At 42.5% G+C, this 20,208-nt stretch overlaps 1 protein-coding gene across 1 annotated transcript in view; it reads left to right on the top strand.

The window, feature by feature from the left end:
• The window catches only part of LOC115375905 (contactin-associated protein-like 4), a gene marked incomplete at its 5' end in the record, with an annotated part of 181,956 nt that extends 161,748 nt beyond the window's left edge, over positions 1 to 20,208 (top strand). The window contains 6 exons of the mRNA XM_030075499.1: positions 2,145 to 2,369; positions 4,334 to 4,467; positions 10,319 to 10,406; positions 14,471 to 14,689; positions 16,203 to 16,274; positions 17,708 to 20,208. Of these exons, the coding sequence (XP_029931359.1) occupies positions 2,145 to 2,369; positions 4,334 to 4,467; positions 10,319 to 10,406; positions 14,471 to 14,689; positions 16,203 to 16,274; positions 17,708 to 17,904 (935 nt within the window). The remainder of the gene's footprint in view (positions 1 to 2,144; positions 2,370 to 4,333; positions 4,468 to 10,318; positions 10,407 to 14,470; positions 14,690 to 16,202; positions 16,275 to 17,707) is intronic.

Here is a 20,208-nt window from a genome sequence, read left to right as displayed (position 1 = left end):
ATCTGTCAGCCCGGGGTTCCTTTAGGCGGAGAAAACCTCTGAACAGAGTCCTTCACTCTGCACATAATAGATCCCTGACCCTCCGTCTCTACATGAAGATGAGTTCGTTTACAGTGTGAGCATAATGTCAAGTCAAGTTAGATTTATTTACACAAGGATTTTAGTAGACAGGAGGTTCTCAAAGTGCTTTACAGAGCTTAAAGGGCGCAGATATTAATAAAAACCAGAGGTAATGAAAAGAGACAGAACAAGAAAATCACAAGTACCAAGAAATGGGGTCAGACCTGTGTGTGTGTGTGTGTGTGTGTTTTCATATGTTTTACTGCTGTCTAAAGGTTAAACATCTATGTTACTCCAGAGAGTGATCTTACTGCACTCAATACACATTAACAAGTACCTAGTTGTCATGTGACATCAGGGGTTTGAGTGTGTCTCTCTGATGTGTATCTGACTCTGCTTTGGTATCGTGCGTCTGATATGTGTTTGGTCTATTTTAGTCATTCTGTTTGATGTTTAAGTCATCAAAGTAACAATGACTCATCACATTAAGTTAACACTTCATCGAGGCTTTATGTGCAGGTTCAGTAGCTTTAAGTGAGTTCACCAATCTGTACTTCTTTCAAAAGGACCCTCTTAGCCCTGTTCCCATCTATAATAGATCTCTACTTATCTGCCACATCATGCTACATCAAGGCACTTATGCATAGAAAGTGTTTGATGTCTTAGTGAATCATCACATGGATGCTTCAGCTCTTTGACACACTGTACCTGTGTTCAATATTTAACAAGTTCAGCTCTGTTTCCTGTTGGAAAATGACAGCGGTGACTCTGGTGCTGGCATTAAAACTGATATTTTCATTTTTCAATTTTTCTTGCATCCATGCTGGTACTTTGACTTTGTTATCTTTAGCAGTCTAATTAGTGGGAAGATGTAGATATCTCACTGAGCTGGAGCATCCCAGGGAAATGTATTATTTTGTTCAAACAATGCAAAGTTTCTGTAAATGTATGACTTGAGCTGTACCTGAGAACCAAATTATATCCACACCCCCGCAATTTACAGCACCAGGTCCACTGCAGGGAAAAATATAGACATGTTGCAAAATGAAATAAATGGTGTTCATGCAGTATAAAAACTCAGTGGACCCAATTTTTCAAGCCATATACTAACAAAACTAAACAGAACTACACTTCTGTAAAGGAGTGTAACCATCACTGATCAGGGTAATTGAGTCCAGTTTTCAAAATCCTTTAAATCCGTCAATACTGCCTCTTGCCTCAAAATATTTTTAACATTATCACCATACCAACAGGAATAATGTTGGGATGCCCAACATCATTCATTACTCATCTCTGATGTAGATCATGGATGGACTGTGGTTAGAGTAGGCTTCTTTTAAGCAGTTCACATGCAGGTTCAGCTCCCAAACAGGCAGTAAACAACAGGTAACAAAAACGTTCTATCCAAGTGCCCTTGAACATGAATTCCTGAATGCCTACCTGCTCACCTCTTCAGTGTAAATTTGAATGAAAGCATTGGCCAAATGCCTAGAACGCCTAAAATACACAATACAAATGTCCTTCAGATACAAGCAAGAAATTTGTAATGAACCTCTTTCTTGTTTCCCCCTTTCAGAGCAAATTCATCTATAAAAACAACAAAAGAGGTGATTAATAAATCAATGGCAACTTTGTCTTCTGAAAATATCAAAAAGTCTTTATTTTCTTTTTTCAGTTCTGGGGTTTGCAATTTGGAAGATCAAAAAGGTTTGGGTGCATTTTAATCTCGCAAGACCAAACCAAAAAAATGAAGCTTTTCATTGCAGTAGAGTGCCTTGTTTTGTTTTGTTTTGTTTTCCTTGTTTCGCTAGAGTTGCCCCAATTTTGCAAAGAGCAGCCCTCATCTCTGTGCCCTCGAAACAAAAGCAGCATTCCTTTTTAATAATAATTTTTATATAAATAGTGTTTTGATCTTAGTCATTAAAAACATCTGCATCTGCTACAGCTACTTCCAGTTTATAAGGAACATCTGTGTCTCAGTCAGTTACCGAAATGTACTTTTTTATTGGTGATTAAAGATATATGCAGATGACACTGCTGCATTTGTTGATAAATGTCTCTGCTGTCCTCCTCCTTTCCCTCAGAGATCTCAGCCAGCTTCAAGTCGGGGACGTCGGTCAGCTACACCTTCAAGGAGCCGTACGAGTTAAGCAGGAACAGCAGCGCCCTGCCCTCCTCCATCTACTCCGACATGACCCTGCGAGGAGAAAACATCTCGCTGAGCTTCAGGAGCAGCCAGAGTCCGGCTCTGCTGCTCTACGTCAGCTCCTACTACAGAGAATACCTGGCCCTGCTCATCAACAAGCACGGTGAGCAGAGCCGGACGCAGCAGGGGCTTTTATTTTGACGTACTCCTCTTGGACAAGGTTGCTCCAGCTTGAGGTGGAGTGTCTTGGTTTTATTTAAATCTTCTCCTCCCTTTCTGCTCCCCGCCTCCAGGCTTTATTTATTTAAATGCTGTTTTTAACAAGGTTGTCGAGGCTTGAGGTTGAGTGTCCTCTATTATTTATGAAAATCTTCTTATACACCTCTCCTGCTCCTAAGTCTCCCGGTCACTCGCTCATTATTCACCTTCAATACATGTCTTCCTCCAATTCCTGCTCTCTTCATCTTGTCTTATCCCTCCTCTTTCCTCTAATTGCGTTTTTCTACTTTTTTGTCCTCTCTTCACCAATCATATCATTTTTGTCACAAACTGGAGACGAAGAATCTTGTTAAGAGATTTCCTTTCACACCACTCACACACTTCCTCTTAAAACTCTCCAATTACTTGTCCTTTTCCTCCACTCTGGCAGCACCATCTCTCCTCACCTCATCTTATCTCTCCTCCTCTTTTCCCCTCATTCCCTTTGCCCTCCATGTCATCTCCTCCTGTAGTCCCCCTCTCATTCCTTTCTCCTCTTTCACCTCCTGCTCCTCCTTGATCAGATCCATTAGGATTAGTCAGATTTCTGCTCACTGTGGATTCAGCCCGTCAGCCTCTACTTCCTCTCAATCCGTCCGACCAGACCAACTATTATGTCTCGTCTCAGGTTGAAAGAAACTGTTAGCTGGTCTTATCGCTAAGACCTCAGGAGTGATGCTGAGGGAATAGGTGGCTGCAAATGGGTGGCAAGTTGTGAATATTGCTGAATTGAATGGTAGAAAATGTGTTTTATAAACTTGTGTGTCTAATAGTTATGTTGTGAGTTCAGCTTTTAAGAGCAGCAGGAGGTAATTTGAATCTCAGATGACATTTTCAGCAGTGAAGTCTAATAGAAGCGGCACTTTGCTGCTAGATTAGCTGTAAATGGATTTTCCCGGTCTTAATGACTCAGAGAAAGCTGATGGACAGCAGGGCATTAGGGTTGTCACGCTGACTGAGTAGTTGTGAGGTAAGTGCACTTATACTGAAATGTCTAATTAAATTCCTCTTTTCTACGCCTTTAAATGGTTTATTCCTTATTCCTCTCCCCCTTCTGATGCAGTTTTCCCTCCTCAACCCAAACACGCAAACTCACTCAATCACTTAAGGCCCGTCTGCGTGATTTTACGTACAATACATTCATTATCAGAAACAGTCGCCGGCTGGATGGGCTTTTTGCACCTTTGTAAGCAAAATAAGAATGAAGTGAGTCATAACTGTCTTGTTTTTAGACAGGATTAAGCATTATAGTTCAATTTGATGTGATTAGGTGCATGCAGTGTAAAGCAGTGTGAGTTTTTGAAGGACGATGTGTAATTTCTTATCCCTCCCTTTCATCTGTGAAGTCTGACATCACAGGGCTTTCATCAAACCTGCACTTCACGCTCTGCGTATTAGGAAAATTAATTAGATTTAGAGTAGTGTTATTGATAGGGAATTAGCACTAATCCTCTTAATGTTGAAAGCTAAATTAATTTGGCTGCCATTCATTTAGACTCAGATTCATCATTAATGTGGTAAATACATGTTTACGTAGGTAAGTTTTGATTAATAGACCAAAAAATATATATATTGGCATAGCAGAAAATGACTATCAAAGGTACAAAAGGAAAGTAAGGAGGCTGTGTTTACCCGTAATATTAATCTTATATTTTAAAACCTTGTAGTTTCAAGCTTCTTTTCACTGGTATATTGTACAATAAGCATGTGTACAGAAGTGTGCACCATGTGTACATTGTCTCGTCACACTGCCTTTTTGTTTGAGCAGATCCCATATAATGACAGTGCGTTTTGATGGGTTGTGTGTGTACGTGTGTGTGTGTGTGTGTGTGTGTGTGTGTGTGTGTGTGTGTGTGTGTGTGTGTGAAGATAAGCTGGAGGTGAGGTACAAGCTGGACAGCAGCAGAGAGGCTGAAGTGTTGAGGAGCAGAGTGAGGAGTCTGGCCAATGGACAGCTACACACTGTTAGCATCAGGAGACTGGCAGACACTGTCTCTGTCCAGGTATGACACACACACACACACACACACACACACACACACACGCACCCATATACACACTACAGCAACAACAAATGGTTTAAAAACACCAGTCGTTCACTAGTCACACCTGCAGGCACAAATATGACTAAATCCCTCCTAATAATGTCTCAAACTGCGCAGAAAAACGAAGCTGGCTGACAAAAACAAGCTGTGTCCTACATACAGACAGAAGATGAGTGACAAATGAGTACAAACTGTCGAAAATAACACAAAACAAAGTTGAAATATCAAAGACGAAATGAACCAGAACATTTGACCAACAGAGGAGCCCATCGCTCTCAATTTTAATGAACTGAATTCATTAAAATTGCACGTCTAAATTAACAACTGTTTTCTCCACAGATAACAGGATGGAGACTGGAGCCTGGGAATTCCCCCAGATTCCCTAGATGAATGTTGAACCCTTGTATATGCATGTTATTTATTTATTAAGTTTTTTGTTTGTTTGTTTGGTTTTTTTTTTTTTCATTTTTTGCTTGTATGTTTTCTCTAACGAAGTGTTCATTTCTACACAAAGCAGATCCATTCATATAAAGTCATTGTATTTATTATAAAATATAACAACTTTTGAATCCCACAGGAGGAACTCGTTATATTATAGAGTCATTATATCGTTTTTACCCTCTGTCTGTCTCACTCTCTCTGTCTCACGCCCTCCTTGAAATCTCTTGGCTTAGCACAGCTTTAGCAACTTTCCCAGAGCTCACACACTCTCCCTCTTTCTCCTTGTATCCCAAATAAGTGTCTGAATAACTAAAAATATCTACTAAAACGTATAAAAAATACATATTTGAACTTGCCTAACCATTGCTAGCTTCGTTAGGTCTTGTTGTTCCTTCAGTTGTGCTGAAATGCTGCTTCAGGTTGGATTAGTACATCGACCTACTCAACTGCTATGATGGAGCCACAGCGCCATCTACTGACCGTTTTTGGTAGCAAGTTTCAAGGCCATGCTATATTGGCTATAGAGTTACTGTAATATTTTAACCAGTGAGTGCATTTTTTTTTTTTTTTTTTTTTTTTAGCTATAATCCAATTGCAAGAATCATGTAGGAATTGAACATGTTTCATTTTCATTTTTATTTAAGGATTCAAGGAACTTTATTGTCATACCAGTTCACACTTACATGCTAGTGGTACGAAATTAGCACTCAGGTCCCGGTATATATATATATATATATATATATATAAATATGTATATATAATATAGACAGTGTAGTATAGAATGGACCAAGCCACAGAACCTGATGCCCGGGACTGGGATTCATGGAACTGTTGGACTTGGTCAGTGCAGAATTAGAATTAGCTTAGTGCTAGACACGCATGTTAGTAATATTGCACTTATGGTGGAAAGTGATTTGTGCAGGAGAAGGGAGAGAGAGAGAATGAGATGGGAGACTACAGAGCATGGCTCGAGTTCAACAGTCTGACAGCTGCAGGGAAGAAGCTGTTTCTGAGCCTGGTGGTCTTACTCTGGATGCTCCTCAGCCGCCTGCCTGAGGGGAGGGGCTGAAACAGACTGTGAGCGGGATGGGTGGAGTCCTTCAAGATGCGGAGGGCCCTCCCCCTGCATCGTGAGGTGTAGAGGTCCGAGGTGGTGGGAAGGCTGCTCCCCACAGTCCTCTGTGCAGCCTTCACCACCCTCTGCAGAGCCTTCCTCTCAGCAGCAGTGCAGCTGCCGTGCCACACGGTGATGCAGGTGCAGAGGATGCTCTCCACCGCACAGTGGTAGAAGCTCCTCAGGACGGAGCTCTCCAGTCCAGCCTTCCGCAGCTTCCTGAGGAAGTAGAGACGCTGGTGGGCCTTCCTGACCAGACGGGAAGTGTTGGCGCTCCAGGTGAGGTCACTGGATATGTGCACACCCAGGTACCTGAAGCTGGAGACCACTTCCACAGCTGCTCCTCCGATGTGCAGGGGAGGGAGAGGGCGCTTGTCCCTTCTGAAATCCACCACCATCTCCTTCGTCTTTTTCACGTTGATGCAGAGGTTGTTTTCACTGCACCACTGCACCAGGTGTTCCACCTCCTCTCTGTATTCGGACTCATCGCTGTTAGTGATGCGTCCCACTACTGCTGTGTCGTCTGCAAACTTTACTATATGACAGCTGGGGTGTCTCGCCGAGCAGTCATATGTCAGCAGAGTGAACAGGAGGGGGCTCAGCACACAGCCCTGTTGCGAGCCAGTGCTGAGGGTGATGGGGGAGGAGACGGTGTTGTGGATCCTGACAGTCTGAGGTCTGTTGGTCAGGAACTCCAGGACCCAGTTCCCCAGTGTGGAACTCAGTCCGAGGGAGGAGAGCTTCTGCACCAGGGTCTGAGGGATGATGGTGTTGAAGGCAGAGGAGCAATCCAGGAAGAGCAGACGGACGTAAGAGTTCCTGCTCTCCAGATGGGTGAGGGTTGTGTGGACCACCGATGCTTACTGGCTGCAGTTTATAGAATTAAGCTTTAATTAATGCTTTGATTGTTTGGTCTTATGCTATTTCTAAGTGTTTGATCTCATAGGAATCTTTGATGTGTTAATACAGACAACAGTGAAGGGTAAACATCTAATTAGAGGCAGGTAGCTGTCAAATATCTTCCCTCACATACAGGATTTAGTGTAAGATTATAGTTTTCCTTTGAGGACAAAGGAAGTTCTTCTCCGCACAAAGAAATTAATTAGTAAACGTGGGCGTTCCTTCTAAAGCCCACCAAAGTGTTCACTTTCAGCCTATCTGCAAGGAGAAAGTTTTTACAATACTGAATTATTCATTCTTTGAGAATACGTAGGAAAATAGTGTTTTTAAAAGAGAAAATCTCACTCTGGAAATCATTTTCCAAAAACTGCATTTTCAGTCACCAAAAATCAAATTTCCTGTGTCATTGCAACCTTGTTACTTGTTACTGCAGGTGTTTTTTTTTTCTTTCTTTCTTTCTTTTTCCTTTTTTCGGGGAAAGAATGCAGTCTGTAAACTTGTGAAAATGTCCAAGGCTGCCAAATATCAAAACCCACCAGATTATAGATTAGGAGCAACCTATCTTATCTTTTCTCTTCTAAAAAATATCACCTGGCTCACATATCAGTCCCGTCCCCTCGCCGTGTGTTACAGCTCTCACCTCTGCCGAAAGCAACAGCCGCCGTCCTGGATGCAGCTACGGCAGGGCGGCAGGGACAAACTGCACACAGGAGCGGCCCTGGATGAAATATGAGGTGTCTTAATCTTATCTGGATCTACTGAATCTCTCTGTTGTTAACAAGCAGCCTCAGATGATGTATGAGGTAAATCTAATCTCACCTGGATGCAGCACCCTGAGTGGCGGTGTAATTATCAGCAGCCTGAGATTAAACACAAGGTGACCTCATCGTACACGGCCGCAGCCTCCCGAGTCACCACATAATGAACAGCAGAGAAATATGAAGTGCAGCTCCACCCGCCTGTTTCCATCCACTTCAATTATTATTTTATTAACAACGTGAAGTGAACTGCAATGGCCAGCAGCCACAAACTCTGTGTTTCCATACCGGTGTCCGCTCCCGTCACCTGATGTCCCGTTGAAAAATGATTTACTGCATCTGAACGCCGGTGGGCAAACAAAACAGTGTGTCGTCTGTTTCTGTGCTTCTATCAGAGGCAGGTCGGGAGTGTTTTCCTCCAAAAGCGTCCTCTTCATTTCACAGCGTGCTCTCGTTCGTCCGCTCTGTTCAGACACTGGAGGGAAAACACTCGAGGAGGTTACAACAACCTTAAGATCTGCTTGTGTGTGTGTATGTGTGTGTGTGTGTGTGTGTGTGTTGATGTGGGTGTGTGTGGCAGCCCAACAGACTGGCCGGGTTGTGTGTTGGAAACTGTCGAGGATCGTTAGCTCATGCATTCCTTTGTTAAACCAGTGTTGATCGAAGACGAGGAATGGCATATTGCCTCTGGCATATTAGGATGAAAATCTTCTGAGATTTTTATGCAATATGAAAATGTTTGCCCCCTTGCCATTTTTTTACTGTCCCCTATGCGGTGTCATGCCCCTCGCTGGTGCTCCAGTATTACATGTGGACTATTTAAAAACTCCGGGTCACACTGTGCCACCGTATGTTTTGCCAAAGTTAAGTATCTTTGTCAAATTTGGTGTCGATACTGACGTTTAGGTGAGACTTTGAGTTTCTGGTTCTGACCGGTTTTCCTCTTTTCCACAGCCGAGTGGTGAGTCTCGTTAAAACAATCTCCTGCAGAGAACTTCACCCTGCATCTTTGAAAAAATGCCTTTAAAAGTGTGGAGTCTGTCATTCATGTTTTTTAAAAAAATTTTTATTTTTATTTTGTTGATGACATGAGACATGACGGGAATCCTGAATACAACTCTTCCTGTTCAGCATTTGAAAAAATTCACCTCTGAATCTACCATTTGGAAACCGTGACACCGACTCAGAAAAAATGATTATTGGCATGAAAGTAAAACTCACTCTTTAGTAATCTCAAACCCATCAGCCTAAATCTCTTAATCTACAAAATGACAATGGTTTAAGAGGTATAAGGGTGTTTTATTTAAATCTTAAGAACGAGCATCCAAATAACTTTTTTTCCTTCTTTTTTAATATTTAGGGGTTTTTTTTGTAATGGATTTATTGCCTGTTGTTAAGCCAGAATTGCCTTCTTCTGGCCAAATTTTAATGTGTAAATTTGCAAAAATCCGGTGTTTTCTAAAACATACATATGAAGAGTTTCAGTTCCAAACTGTGCAAGCAATCCATGCATCATTCGTTCACTCGTTTTTCAAAATAAAACCAAAACCCTGTGATCTAAAGATGATGACTTAAATAGGTTATGATTTGCGATTTTTTATATTTTCCTTCCCTTTAATGTTCATTTTAACAGTTGTAACACACATGCGCTATGTTTTAAAGGCCATTTTAAATGTATTTTTGCCTTACCGCTCAGGCTCATTCCCTCCCATGCAATCCCAAAACAGCACAGAAAAACAATCTTTACCACCTGACTAACTGCCTGTAAAATTAAATGCAAGATAAGGCTTGAGTTTACACAGTTCTGGCTGAAAAACCTAATCTTCTCATTAGTGGGAGTACCTGGTGGTGATATTTAGACAGCAAAGAGAGGTAGAAGTGGAATGTGTCAGTGTCAAGATTGATCACTGTGTCAGATTTTACCGATATGATGAGATAATTAAGTCGTGATCGAGCAGAAAAGCAAACTTTGAATAGAATAATATTCACTCTTGTTTAGTTTGTGTCTAAAATATTGAAATGATTCTGCGTTAATTTTCTTTTTGAAGCAGAGGCTTTCATTATTCTAGCTAAAATAATCCACAGTTAGTTTTACTTGTCATGCCAGCAGCCAAGAATCCAGATTTCTTCTAATGGAGGATATCTGTATCAGGGCTGAAACTCTTTATATACAAACTGGAATTGCAGATAGAGCCATTATAAAACAGCAGAAAATACAAAAAGACATTGTTCTTCAGGTAAAGAAAGTGTTTTCAACAGTTCAACAAGCCTTTCTCTCTCTTTTTTTTTTTTTTTTTTTTTTTTACCACTGAGTTGTTGCCAGTGTTACAGCTCGGCTCAGGTTGTAAACAGCTCTCCTCTAAAATAAAACATCCATCAAGTGGAAAATGTGTCTCCAACTCGGACGAAATGATTACAGCATTTGCATGAAAGCAAAAATCACCGGGCGCTTTTCAAAACGTATTATTATTCTTGAGACCCTTCCTTACAAAACACTGCTTACTACACAAGTGGCTGTACTTTTGAACTCTTTCACACACAAGAGTACAACTTAAATTGATTTTTTTTTTTTTTTTTTTTAATGAAACTCTTTAAGATTGACCGGAACGCCAGAGAGGACTTCAACCTGACATCCGACGGAGAGTTCAACGCCATCAAGTCGCTGGCTCTCGGCAGAGTGCACGGTAAGTAGGGAGGCCGTGCAAACGCAGACGAGGCCTTTGTGGTTGCACAGCACTCAAACTCATTTTAACAACACCGGCCCTCGATGACGGCCGGCTATTCTGCAGCGAATCAAAAGAAACAAACACAGCTGGAGCTCTTTGCAGCAAGGTGACGATACTGTTCAAATCAAACAAACAGAGTACTTAAGCCACGGGTCAGGGTGGAAACAGAAATATGTTTCAGTGCGGAGTAAAGGCCGATCCTCCCACATCATTTATAATCTATTGTGTTTGTGAGGCTCGCGCCCTGTGAGCGAGCAGGTGCAGGGTTGAGTGTTTTGCCCACGGACGCTGCAACACTTTTAATGCTGGTGGAGACATTTATCGCCACGGGAACCAAATTTATGCCCTCTCTGATTAATGATGGACTCTCGGTGCTTTAGGACGCAGTCGTATAATAATAACAATGACAATAAACTTTATTTGAATAGCCCCTTTCATACAAGAAGTGCAGGCCAAAGTGCTTTCTGAAAACGTGCAGAAATATGGAGGAAATGATCACCGAGTACAGACACAGGGCTCTGTTCGTATCCGTGTACGTATTTAACGAGCTCTCTTCCATCGACCATGTACAACTTTCCATCGTGCACCTTTCACCGGACACTCAGAAACGACAAAAAGTAGAAGCAACAAAGTAGAAGCAGATTCCTCTTCTCATCTTTGAGCCTTTTATTGTGAAAGGCTGCACAATCTGTCATTGACTGTTTGTTCCCTGTAATGGATGTGATTCAAAATGTAGAGAGGGACAAAATTCAAGCAAAAATGCACTCAGTTAAACACAGCGCCACATACAAATTGATATATATTGTTTATATATTGTTTGTTTATTTACACTGCAGGCCTATGAGGGGTAAGCATGAGACGTTTAGTGGATGCATTATTGCAGAGTGTCTTTTTAAGCTCCAGCGGTCTCCGCGGGAGTTGAACTGCCAGCTCTGGGCGTGTTGGTGCCACGTTTCAGCTGCTCGTCTATGCGGCGCACGAGGGCCCGTCGAAGCGCCGCGACAGCGAGCTGTAACAGAGTCTGGCTGACTCCGTAATTGGCTCTGTCATGACTTATTCATGTTCTCTTTGAAGATAAAGGCTGAGAGATATAAGCCGTTAAATAACACGAGGGGCCGAGGGGCCAGAGGCTCCCCGACCGGCGACGGTTACAGCAGCGACAGGGTCAAATAAAGAGGGAACGTCTTCCTGAAAACCCAATCAACAGTTTGCACCAGAAGCATCCAGAATGTAGATGGAAATAATGACCGTACCTTCAGCCAAAGGATTTTTTGATTGGTTGATTTCCGTTTTCGTGGTCCTCAGTTTATACACTTTGTCCATATATTGACTCAAGATTGGGAATTTCCTCTAGTAGATGTTAATTGTATGAATGAGCAATATGAGTTAGTTATCTATGGGAAACCATTGCACGGGGGTCCCCACAAGTATCCATACATACATTTTTGTCATTATTAGCATTTATTATTTGCTTTTTTAATTAGTGTTTTATAATTATAGAGTTTTCCTTAGTGTTTCCTGGGTTTCAGTGGATACTGTTAGTGTCTTATGATCTTATTGCTGTTTCACTTTTCTATCCTACCAAGGAGAAACTTCTCAGGTAAACACATGACAGTTGGTCAAATTTAAAGAAACTGAATATCAGTAAAATAATGGCTATCAGCAGCTTCAGGACAAAAACTATTGGTACCAGAACTGTTCACATTTCACATTTTTCCAACCTGCAAAACATTTTTTTTACATCCAGAGAACCGTGTAAACACAATCTAGTGCCATAACTGATAAATGGTAGCAATTTTTATTTATTTATTTATTTTGTTTTTTTAAGCACAGAATCGATGTGGGTCGTATTAGCATGTGACCCGTCCTCGCCTGTGTCAAGCCAGCGGAGAGCGCGAGTCAGATCAGGATCAGAAAAACAGCAGGAAAGTAGATTTTCTGTCATTCCCTGCCAACTCCATCATCCATCAGCCTCACTAATGGAGCTGGAAGGAATACAGAAACACAGCAAGAGAGAGAGAGAGAGAGAGGGAGAGAGAGAGAGAGAGAGAGAGAGAGAGATGCTGAGAGCTGAAGGATGCTGGGTGAGGTTCACCTGCTCAGACGGAGGAGCTGCAGGTCTCGGTGATGTTCGGTGTGAGGCAGCAGGAAACCAGGCGGCCCTGCTGCCACGCTGCTCCCACCGCTCTCGTCTGCAGGCGGACGTGTGGCCACCTCTCCGTCATCCCAGCAGCCTCTGATGCAGCCGTCTCCGGCGGTAACGTGGGCTCTCACAGCTGCTGTTTACACTCTGTGGAGGAGCCGAGGTGAATAATGAAGGGATGGAAGTCAATAAAGGAAACAGATGAGGAGACGAGTGCACACATCTGTCTTGTGGAGCGATAGACACACACTGGAGGATGAATCAATGGCAGTCACGCTACTGGAATGAGTGTGTGTGTGTGTGTGTGTACTTGTGAGACACACAAACTAGAGGCCCAATCAATGGAAGTCAATCCACTGCCACTACTGTCCCACTCTGAGGGATAATAGGAAAATCTGTTGCACAGTCAGTTCATGTAGTGTTATTTACTCTGTGTGCTAAAATATTTGTTTTTCCTCAAACAAGGCAAAAATCTGCCGGTGCGATGAGATAATCCCACTCGTTTCCAATGCTAATCAGCTTCGTTCCAGAATTTTCTCGGGACCAGTGTCATTTTCTTGATTCTTTCTTGGCTGATCTGTGTCACGCTGCCTTGTCTCAACAGGTTCATATTTATTCCCCCCAGAAAATTCCTGAAACAAGTAAAACTGCATGGGGAAATAAGTGGGATTATCTCATCGCACAAGACTTTAATGAGACTAAATGACTTGTACGGATGATAAATAGGATTTTTTTTTGCAGTGGGCCTAAACCGGTTCTGTGTGGTGCATGGTGACATGCTGTGATAATCAAAATTAATGTGGTCACCAGATATAGGTGTGTGGCCTCAACTAATAAGACACAAGAAAGAGATGCTTCAACTCGTGGCCACGGCTTAATGAGGCGTGGGAACGAGACACTCAACGGCAGTAAAACTGGCAAGCAAACTTACAAAAATGACTCATCAACTTAACGTTTTTCAGATCCTTTGAGCAGGTCAGTCTGTGAATGTCAAACGCCGATTTTTCTCCAGTAATTCTCGAGTAATGTGTCTCATTCCAATGCGAGGCCATGACTCAAGTATCTCTTTCCCACACTTTGTAAGTCGAGGCCGGGGCGGTATCACACTGTGGCCACGCGGAAATTTAATTATCACAGGATGTCACCCGCGGGGCCCCGTAGCTCCGTAGGGCCAATTGTCAGTCATCATCTTTGATGCTCAAGAGATGAAGGATTCAGAGGTAAATTAATTGTAACAATAGGAACTCACTGCTCTGTGACAGTGTGAAGCTCTTTTTCCTCTGTGGCCGAGCCGTTTAACAAGGCGGTGAACACGGCGTGTAGGTTAAAACAGCTCTGTCTAAACCTATGAAACACTTTGAATCTTTGTCTCATCGGAGGTTTACATTGTTTAAAACATACTTAAGGCATTACATAACAGTCGCTAAGTGATTCTTTAAGTGAGGTGAATTTCCTTTAAGAGAGGTCGGGACACAACAGAAAGCTCAGTGCCCAGTGCATTGCTCTGGATGGAAAATAAAAGGCACGAATGCAAGAGAGCGACTATTTCACATTTAGTATAATAAATTCACTTTAAAAGTACATTGTAAGTGTTTTGAAAAATGCAGTGAATACAAGATTTGAATGGGTGCAAATCGAAGAAATCAAACTACTGAACTCGGGTAACAGACATTTTGCCACAACTGTTACTTATGGACACAGTAAATGAGAAATAAATTAAACCAATCAATGGCTTTTGATTTTGTGGCAAGCAATTTAGTAAGTAATAAGGGAGAAAAGAAAAATTCAGGGTAGTATTTGAACCTTATTGCCAATTATTTTGAGCGTTGAAATGATAAATCTTCCTCTGTCTTGTGCAATTCTCTCCCCCGTCCCTCAGACACTGCGGACTGGGATCCAGATCTGGCCCGGCTGGCCTCTCTGGGCTTCACCGGCTGTCTGTCAGTGGTTCACTTTAACTCCATCAGCCCTCTGAAAGCGGCGCTGTTCTTCCCGGACAGCAGCCCTGTCGTCATCACCGGCCCGCTGGCCCGCTCCAACTGTGGCTCCTCCGCTCCGGCCGATCCCTACGCAGCAGAAAACACACACCACCTGCTAGGTAACAGGGGAGGGGGGGGTCAGGAGAGCAGGTCGGGTTTACAAATTCAAATAGAAACATGTTTTTTTGGCATGCATCATTGGCAAGACTCAGTGTTACAAGTTCAGAAGGGAGTCAACTTAGGTTAGTGAGGAGTTTTAGAGCAGGTTCACCTCCAAGGTTTATTATTGCAGAGTTTTAAGTGATTAAATTGAGGCAGAGTTTCTGTTTTATATTTTTTTATCTAAGTGGAGTGCAGCTGAAATGCCACATGGCAGTCTGAAGTGAGGTGTGCTGCCCAGTCATTGCACATCCCGAGCACTGTGCACCTCTGAGCCTGAGCCCAGAGCTGGACTTCAAGCTCCACCACACCACCACTGGATTAATCACTGAGTACGACAGAAGAAACCACAACCAGTTAGTGGCAAAAAACTCCAATAAAATATGTATGATTTCTTTTCATGCCTGTTTTAAAAATCTAGTGGTCAGTGTATCTAGCCATGTTTTCTGTTTGTGTGATAAGCCATTTAACATTTGGTTCAAAAGTCCAGACGGTAAATATATTTTAACTTTTGATGGCATATTTCGCTGGTCCTGCCTGATGTTACCACCCTGCTCTCATCCTCTGTAGTAATGATAATGATAATGATAATAATTTGCCATCTGCTGTCCAGCTGAATCCATGTGACCCCCACGTTAATTAATCAGTCTCTTGACCTCTATTTAATACCTAGATCCCCCTATCTCTATTTGATACCGCCAGCCAATTATCATTACCAGAATTGCATCGAGTAGTTGGTCAGCAGGGGAAAAAACCCTGGAAGAACGATGGTACCACGAGATAATCAAGCTTGATGCTTCTGGCTTGCTTTGAAAATCAATTCTGCTGTAGATATACAACGTCCAATCAGTTACTTCCACAGTGCAGCAACCAGCCGGCTGTCTTTGTAAATGAAGTAGTTACACTAGCCACGAGCATTATCAAGATATCGATTGTTTCACAGTTTGTATGAATGCAGCCTGTCTTTTTCCCCCTTTTTTTTTTTTGTTTTTGTATCTAATCAGGACAAGAAGTGCTTTCCCTGCTCATTTGGGGCTCATTAAGTACATACAGTACGCTCCTTGTTAAGTAGACTAATGATAATGTGGCTGATGAGTTAATTAATTTGGAGCGGAGAGGGGAGTTTCCACTGTTTTATCTTTCCTCCAGGGTCATTCTCACACAGCTGCATGCTGCTTTAACACGGCGCTTTGGAAAGGTGCTGTGGTATTCAATGGGCCCTGAATGCTCTGAATGATGATACTGTGATCTTGTCTGGTTTTCTCTCTCTCTTTCTCCCTCTCTCTCTTCTTCTCTTCTCACATTTCGTCTCCTATCTCTCCTCTCTTTTGTCTTTTTTTCTCATCTCCTATATTTTAACTCTGCCCTCCTTTCGATCGCCCATGTTTCTGGTGTGTTCATTTTTGCTTCTTTCCCTCTCTCTGTCGTTTGCTCTCCTTCACCTCCTCCACCTTCTCTCTCTCTCTCCTGTAGACCAGTCTGGTTCAGTGGGTTCAGGTCAGCCTTTAGTCAATGCCATCAGGACTGACTCGGCTCTGATTGGAGGTACTGAACTGTTTCACCGTGTTTCACTTTTCTGTAACCTGTCCCCCCCTGCTCCCTTCGTTATAATAGGACTTGAGTTACACTTACTGTTCCTGGTTTATTTTTGGGTCAAGTCAGTAAGGCAGATTTTGATTCTCCCACTGCTCCACTGTCAGAATATATAGGGTAATATACATATATATAATATATGGGTAACTATTTTTTTTTTAACTATTTTTTGGTGTTCTGTAACACAAGGCCCAGATTTCCCAAGTGTGTCACTATCATAATGTTGATGATAATAGTGCTTATTTTATTTGCTAATCTTAAAAAAGTACACAAGGAGGATTCAGTGTTTGTTAAAGCTTGTGGAGGTGACTTTTTAGAGTGGGAAGACTGTCCAAATAGCTAAAAAAGCTATTTGGACAGCCTAAGATTCAGTACCTCAACTAAGACGCACCCACAAGCGTGCATGCCTGTGTGTGTGCCGCCAATCAGACGCCTATGCAGTGAGGAAGCATGAACTGGCAAAGATGATGGGAGGAGAGCGTGCACGGCAGCAGTGAACATGCGTGCGCACAAGACATGATTGAACTGAGATCGGGACACTTCCTTGAGGTGATTGGTTGTTTGATTTGTCCCGATCGGATTTTAACAAATAAGATTACACCGCTAGAAGGAGCCCGGAAGTCCAGATTTTTTGGATCGGACCCTCAGTTTATAAAAGTTATTGGTCAAAATTATGAAGCCAAAAAGTTACCGACAGAAGCTTTAACTCCAAGTGATACAGATGAACAGATTTGTGCTCCAAGATGACCACAGTGATGTGATAGGCGAGGGCCCATTTAAAACTCATTTAAAACTGTGTTCCTCGGCCCCCCCCCCTCAGACTGATTCAAAGTGAAGACTGAAGAGGTTCAATCTATAAGAGAATAGATGGAAAAAGTGCCGTGCAGTGAAAAGCCATTTAAAACTGTCCATTAAATTGGCCTGACTGTGTCTCGGTTCACAAAAGGGCGGCTCACATAATTAAACCCCTGCAGAAAGTACTCGCAGATGAATCCACCTTTACGCTGTTATCGTCAAGTGCATGGTCTTTTCATAATGTAATGTAGCATTGAATTGATTTGTGCCGTATTTTGGAATTCTAATTAGATGAACCTTGCTCGCATAGTAATGAAATGTTATGTACTGAAGAGTCCAAAGATTTAAAATGCTCTTTAATGGAGTTAGCAATCAAACGTGAGGAAATAAGATGATCCATGGGGTAAAGATTGGTAGAAATTATTTTAAACTCATTGGGTTCACCGGCCATCAGAGACATTATACTGTGGTAAATTTTGTGCGTAGAAAATCAATGTGTCAAGGCAAATTACAGAAGTTCAACACTTATTAGAATGCATCAGTTTTCTGCTGTTTTTATTTAACTCTTAAAAAACTCCTCCGCCTTGCAGGTGTGATCGCGGTGGTGATCTTTGTGATCGTGTCCGGCCTGGCGATAATGGCCAGATTCCTCTACCGGAGGAAAGAGACGTACCAGAACCAGGAGGCGAAGGCGGTGAAAGTCGAGGACAGCCCGGAGTTCCCCTTCAACAGCCCGGCCGACTCCCAGAACGTCTCCGGCGAAAACCCCAAGGAGTATTTCATTTAACTGGAGCGCTGAGCTGCGGACGAGCCGGCGGTGTCGGAGCTGAGGGGACGGACGGGGCCGCCCCGCCTCGCCTCAGGACTTTACACGGCACGCAGAAAGACACTCGGACACTTGGCCGGCGCCAGCGGCTCAGCAACACGTCGGACAACGGCAAAAAAGAACAATAAGTCTGTTTTTTGGTTGCTCTCCTGTGAATAGTGTACATACTGGTACAAACAAGCAAAACGTGTTGGACTCATAAGGTGTTGATACTCTTGTTTCAGAGACTGTAAAGAGTCACAAATGTAAATGTTGAATTAATGTCTTTATAACAACTTCTGGCTATTGTCACTCTGTCATATCGAACTGTTAGAGGTAATTAACGGAGCTGTTGATATTTTTCATGGAGTATTATTCAGAGGATTCAAGCAACTTTTGTTCTAGTGAAACTAGGTGCCTCGTCTGGAGTCTGGAATGATTTATATGCATTTTTCTAAGGGAATGATGAATGTTTGATTGTTTACTGCACTGGAAAAGAGGTCTGAGCCATAAATAAGATTTTGGTAGACGGTCATGGTTATGCAATTTCTACCCTTCTTTCTCTCTTTCTTCCTTTCTTTGTTTCTTTGCATCTGCACATAGGACACTAAAAGGAACCCAAACACCTCCATGAGCTCTGAACGTATCTAGTTTTCTATAGTTTGTGCTGTTTCCCTCAAAAGCCTTTACATGTCATTCCCTCTACTTTTTCTTTGCGCAGTGACTTAAATAAATCTTCTCTTCCCTGCAGCCTGCTGGGAGTTTCTCTAGCAGCTCTCTAAATGTCTCTGAAGAGCAAAGCTTTTACCACAGACAGCAGCACCGCCTCTGTAACACTGTGACTGTCTGTCACCTCGCTCGCTCCACGCTCAGACATTTAATGTGTTTGTAAAATGCTAATCTGGCCGGTCTGACAGGTAGATTGCGACTCACGGGAAGCGGAGAGATGATCAGAAAGAGAGATAATCCGTGCGACATGGATATAATGAAAAGCAGCCGTTCTGATATTAACAGTGGAACATAAAGCAAATCCCTCCATGTCTTCACTCCGCTCATCCAGAAACACTGACGCCGCTGACGGAGAGCGGATCGACAGCAGCTGTTTATCAAACACACACACACACAGTTTCTCTGCAAGACCCCAGCGCACAGATGGGATTTTAATGAGAAAAGTTGAAAGGAAAAACTTAAAAGTGCATTATTCATCACTTTGTTTGTGTGTTTGTATTTTTTTTCCCATTCTTTTATTTGTTTCTTTCATATCTTTGTCGCCACAGTGTTGATATCACAGTAAACAAGTAGTAGCCGTTATACAGGCTCATTGAATCAAGGCTGCTGTAATGCGGAGGCAGCGTCTTGCTCCTCTGAAGCTGTGAAGTGGAAGCAAACTTGTCAGCCAGATCGTCTTGCAAATGGGTCACTACACGAGGTTGCTGCATAAGCAAATCGCTGCCTTGCAGAGATCAAGGAGAGCAAGAGGAATAAGAGCCAGACAAAGTGAAACTGAGGCCTTGTCCACACTTAGACAGGTAAATTTGAAAATCTGGTTTGTAGTCTAGTACAAAGCGTATAACATGTGCAGGCTGTGTGTGTAGATCTGCACGTGCTTGATGGATGCACGCAGATCTTCTCTGAAACTGCTCTGCCAGGTTATGTAGACATGGCCTGAGAAAAAAACTGCTTCATTACCTTCATCGTCATCATCTTCTGGACTGACAAAAGGATTTGTGCTGCAGAAATGAACAACATGCATTGTTTTGTAGCACCTGTTGCTCCAATATTCCCCCTTTTTTTAATCTTAACTTGCGTCACGATGTTTAACCTTGCTTTTGCAGGGCGGATTAAGAGAAAATTAGTCAATTGACCAATTCCAGCAATTCCTCCTGAGGGTGGATCATCAGGCCACCAGGTAATTCACTGATGCATGCAGTATGTGCAGCTGGACTTTAGTTATGGTCAACTCCGTGCTATATCATCATCTAACATTCTGTATTGAACAAGAATATCACTGCGGTTTCATGTTGGGATGTGTTTGTGTCCTAAATTATGTTAAATCTGAAATTTGAGAGATCTACATTTTGGCTGACAGTGGTTTGGTTTCTCTTCTGGCAGAGCATCGGTTTGACTCAAAGTGAACAGTCGGCAGTGTAACTGTAATAATGTAATGGTACTTAAGGTGTTGGTGACTGGTGAGTAACTGTAAAGTTTGTACGTTTGAGTGACATGCCATAAAAAAATAATCATATTCAGGTCTTTTGGTTATCTACAAAATCCTGTTTGATTAAA

The sequence above is a fragment of the Myripristis murdjan genome, chromosome 17 (assembly GCF_902150065.1).
Source record: "Myripristis murdjan chromosome 17, fMyrMur1.1, whole genome shotgun sequence".
NCBI lineage: Eukaryota > Metazoa > Chordata > Actinopteri > Holocentriformes > Holocentridae > Myripristis > Myripristis murdjan.
Note: the sequence above shows the minus strand (reverse complement) of the source record. Positions and strands in the feature narration are given on the sequence as shown.